Source organism: Frankliniella occidentalis, unplaced genomic scaffold (genome assembly GCF_000697945.3).
Source record: "Frankliniella occidentalis isolate FOCC.00 unplaced genomic scaffold, Focc_3.1 Scaffold44, whole genome shotgun sequence".
Taxonomy (NCBI): domain Eukaryota; kingdom Metazoa; phylum Arthropoda; class Insecta; order Thysanoptera; family Thripidae; genus Frankliniella; species Frankliniella occidentalis.
In genome coordinates, this window is record NW_026267174.1 from 998,632 (window position 1) to 1,000,754 (window position 2,123).

The 2,123-nt window shown below is 65.0% G+C and overlaps 1 protein-coding gene across 1 annotated transcript in view; it reads right to left on the bottom strand.

Moving 5' to 3' along the window:
• LOC113212246 (acetylcholinesterase) overlaps positions 1-2,123 on the bottom strand; it is a gene marked incomplete in the record, with an annotated part of 21,561 nt that overhangs the window by 17,617 nt on the left and 1,821 nt on the right. The window contains 2 exon segments of the mRNA XM_052266909.1: positions 678-873; positions 1,411-1,590. Of these exon segments, the coding sequence (XP_052122869.1) occupies positions 678-873; positions 1,411-1,590 (376 nt within the window).

Consider the following 2,123-nt stretch of genomic DNA (forward strand, 5'->3'; position numbering starts at 1 on the left):
CCCACCCTGCCCCACCACGCCCTTAGCCACACCACGCCCTCCGTGCCCCGGCGCGTTCGGCGAACAGGGGGCGCGCGGGGTGGAGACTGATGATGGGCAGCCGTGGCAAAGGTGTAACAAATGGATCGCATTCTGCAAAACGAGGCGCTCCCGGGGCCTAAGGTCGGGGTATCAAGACCCCGGGCGTGGCGAGGCGTGGCGAGGCGTGGCGGGGTTGGGTCGGGGGGGGGGTGGGGTGGGCCGGGACGAGGCGGGCGATGTGAAGGCTTCATTGTGCTTAGAGAGGGCCCCGGTCGAGCCCCCCGGTCGGGTCGGGTCGGGAGCGAGGGTACAAAGCGCTGGGCCGAGTCGGCACGTGAGAGACGAGATTCAATAATCAATAGACGTGCAAGACCCGGGGAGGGCCCGCTGCAGCGCGACGTGCCACCGCGCCGGCGTGTACTCTGCAGGGACTGAGATTTGCGGTAAAGTAAATGTCGGCCAAAATAATTCATCCCGAGTATTTTTTTGAAAATTAAAAATAAAAAAATCATACAAACACCGTTGAGAATTTTAGGCACAAAGGGTGAGAATGTCGAACAGCACTACTTTCAGTAATGGTATTCACTTACAAAAAACCTAAAGTTTTAGTTAGATTTAGACTGTCGCAGCTTTGCTGGTCGTACTCTCGTACTCACCCTCGTCCTGGTTGGAGCCGATCATGATCTCGGTGTCCTGGTCGAACTCGGCCTCGCGCAGCAGGTCGAGCGGGTGCTTGGGCAGGAAGACGCCGTCGATGGTGGGCGCCGACGGGAAGCCGAGGATGCCCCAGTACGAGTTCCACTGCTGCGTCGACAGGATCTTGGCGTCGACCTGGCGCATGCATGACATGACCTGCACAGAAAGCAGCGGGCGCCAGCCGCCCGGGGTTACTCGTCGTGTTGGGAGGGTAGGGTAGGGCCACGTAGTAGGTCGCCCCCTCCCGCCTGCCCCTCCATCTGTGCGTGTCCCCAGAACGTCCTCGCAGGTGGTCTTCAAGGCAGAGGCGGGGAGGGGGGAAGGCGGGGAACTAATTACGCCGGCTGTCCCCCCGGCCCTCCACCCTCCTGCCCCGCGGGACACCCGGACTGGGGCCGCGCGAGGTAGCAGGGGCAGAGGCGCGGGAGGTTGGAGGAGGGCGTGACCCGCGAGAAAGGAAAATACGGAACAGAACGGCCCAAAGTCCAGCAGCGTCGATGTAATTTCCAATAATCACGCTCTCTCTCCACTTCTGCGGGGTTTCATTCGAGTCAATTGGGGAGGAGTGGTGCCAGTGGCGGAGCGCCTGCGAAGCGCGGGGTAGGCCGCCCGCCGCACGGTCCTGCGCGCCCGCGGGGCCGGCGGCCTACCCCGCCGGGCGGCCTCCGCCCCGCGTCGCGTCGTCGCACTCACCTTGAGCGGGGCGTCGGGCAGCTTGGTGGCGTTGCAGCCCACGTCGTCGATGAGCTTCCGGGCGACCTCGCCGGCCTTCTCGCCCGTCATGAAGGACCAGGGCGCGTTGAGGGTGCCCGACTGGAGGATGCCGCGCCGAGCGAGGCCGCGGGTGATGGGCGACAGCAGGTGCAGGCTCACCTGCGAGGAAGAAGAAGAATAACAAAGTCCAGGTGAGTGTGAGTCCCTTGGAGGAGGCGAGCAGAGAGCGGCGCGCGGGTCAAGGCCACGCCGCCGCCGTCTCGTCGAGGTTGGCGTGTGGCGTACGCGGGTCCGGGCCCGCAGTCGGCCGGCCGGGGGGACGCCGAGGAGGAGGGGAGGGGAGGCAGGCGGAAGGGGGAGGGAAGGGGTCGGAAAAGATTCCGCCGCCCGGAAGTCCGCGCCAACACGAGCATCAGGGACGAGACAAGGGGGAGCGACACGTTAGGCCGGCGGCGCCGCTCCGAGCGCCACTCCAGAGGGGGCCGGGGAGCAGGCAAGCAGCCGAGAGGTGGGTCCCAGGGGGAATAGGAGGCGGGCAGAGCCTGAACTACAAACTCGACATCCCACGAGTGCGATACTGCCCTGACCTTCCGCACGCCCGCCCGGCCCCTCTTCGCACCCCTCCCCCCTCTCTCTACACTTTCTTTTTTTCCCAATCTCGCCTCTCATCCTTTCTCCCCCTCCCCCACCCC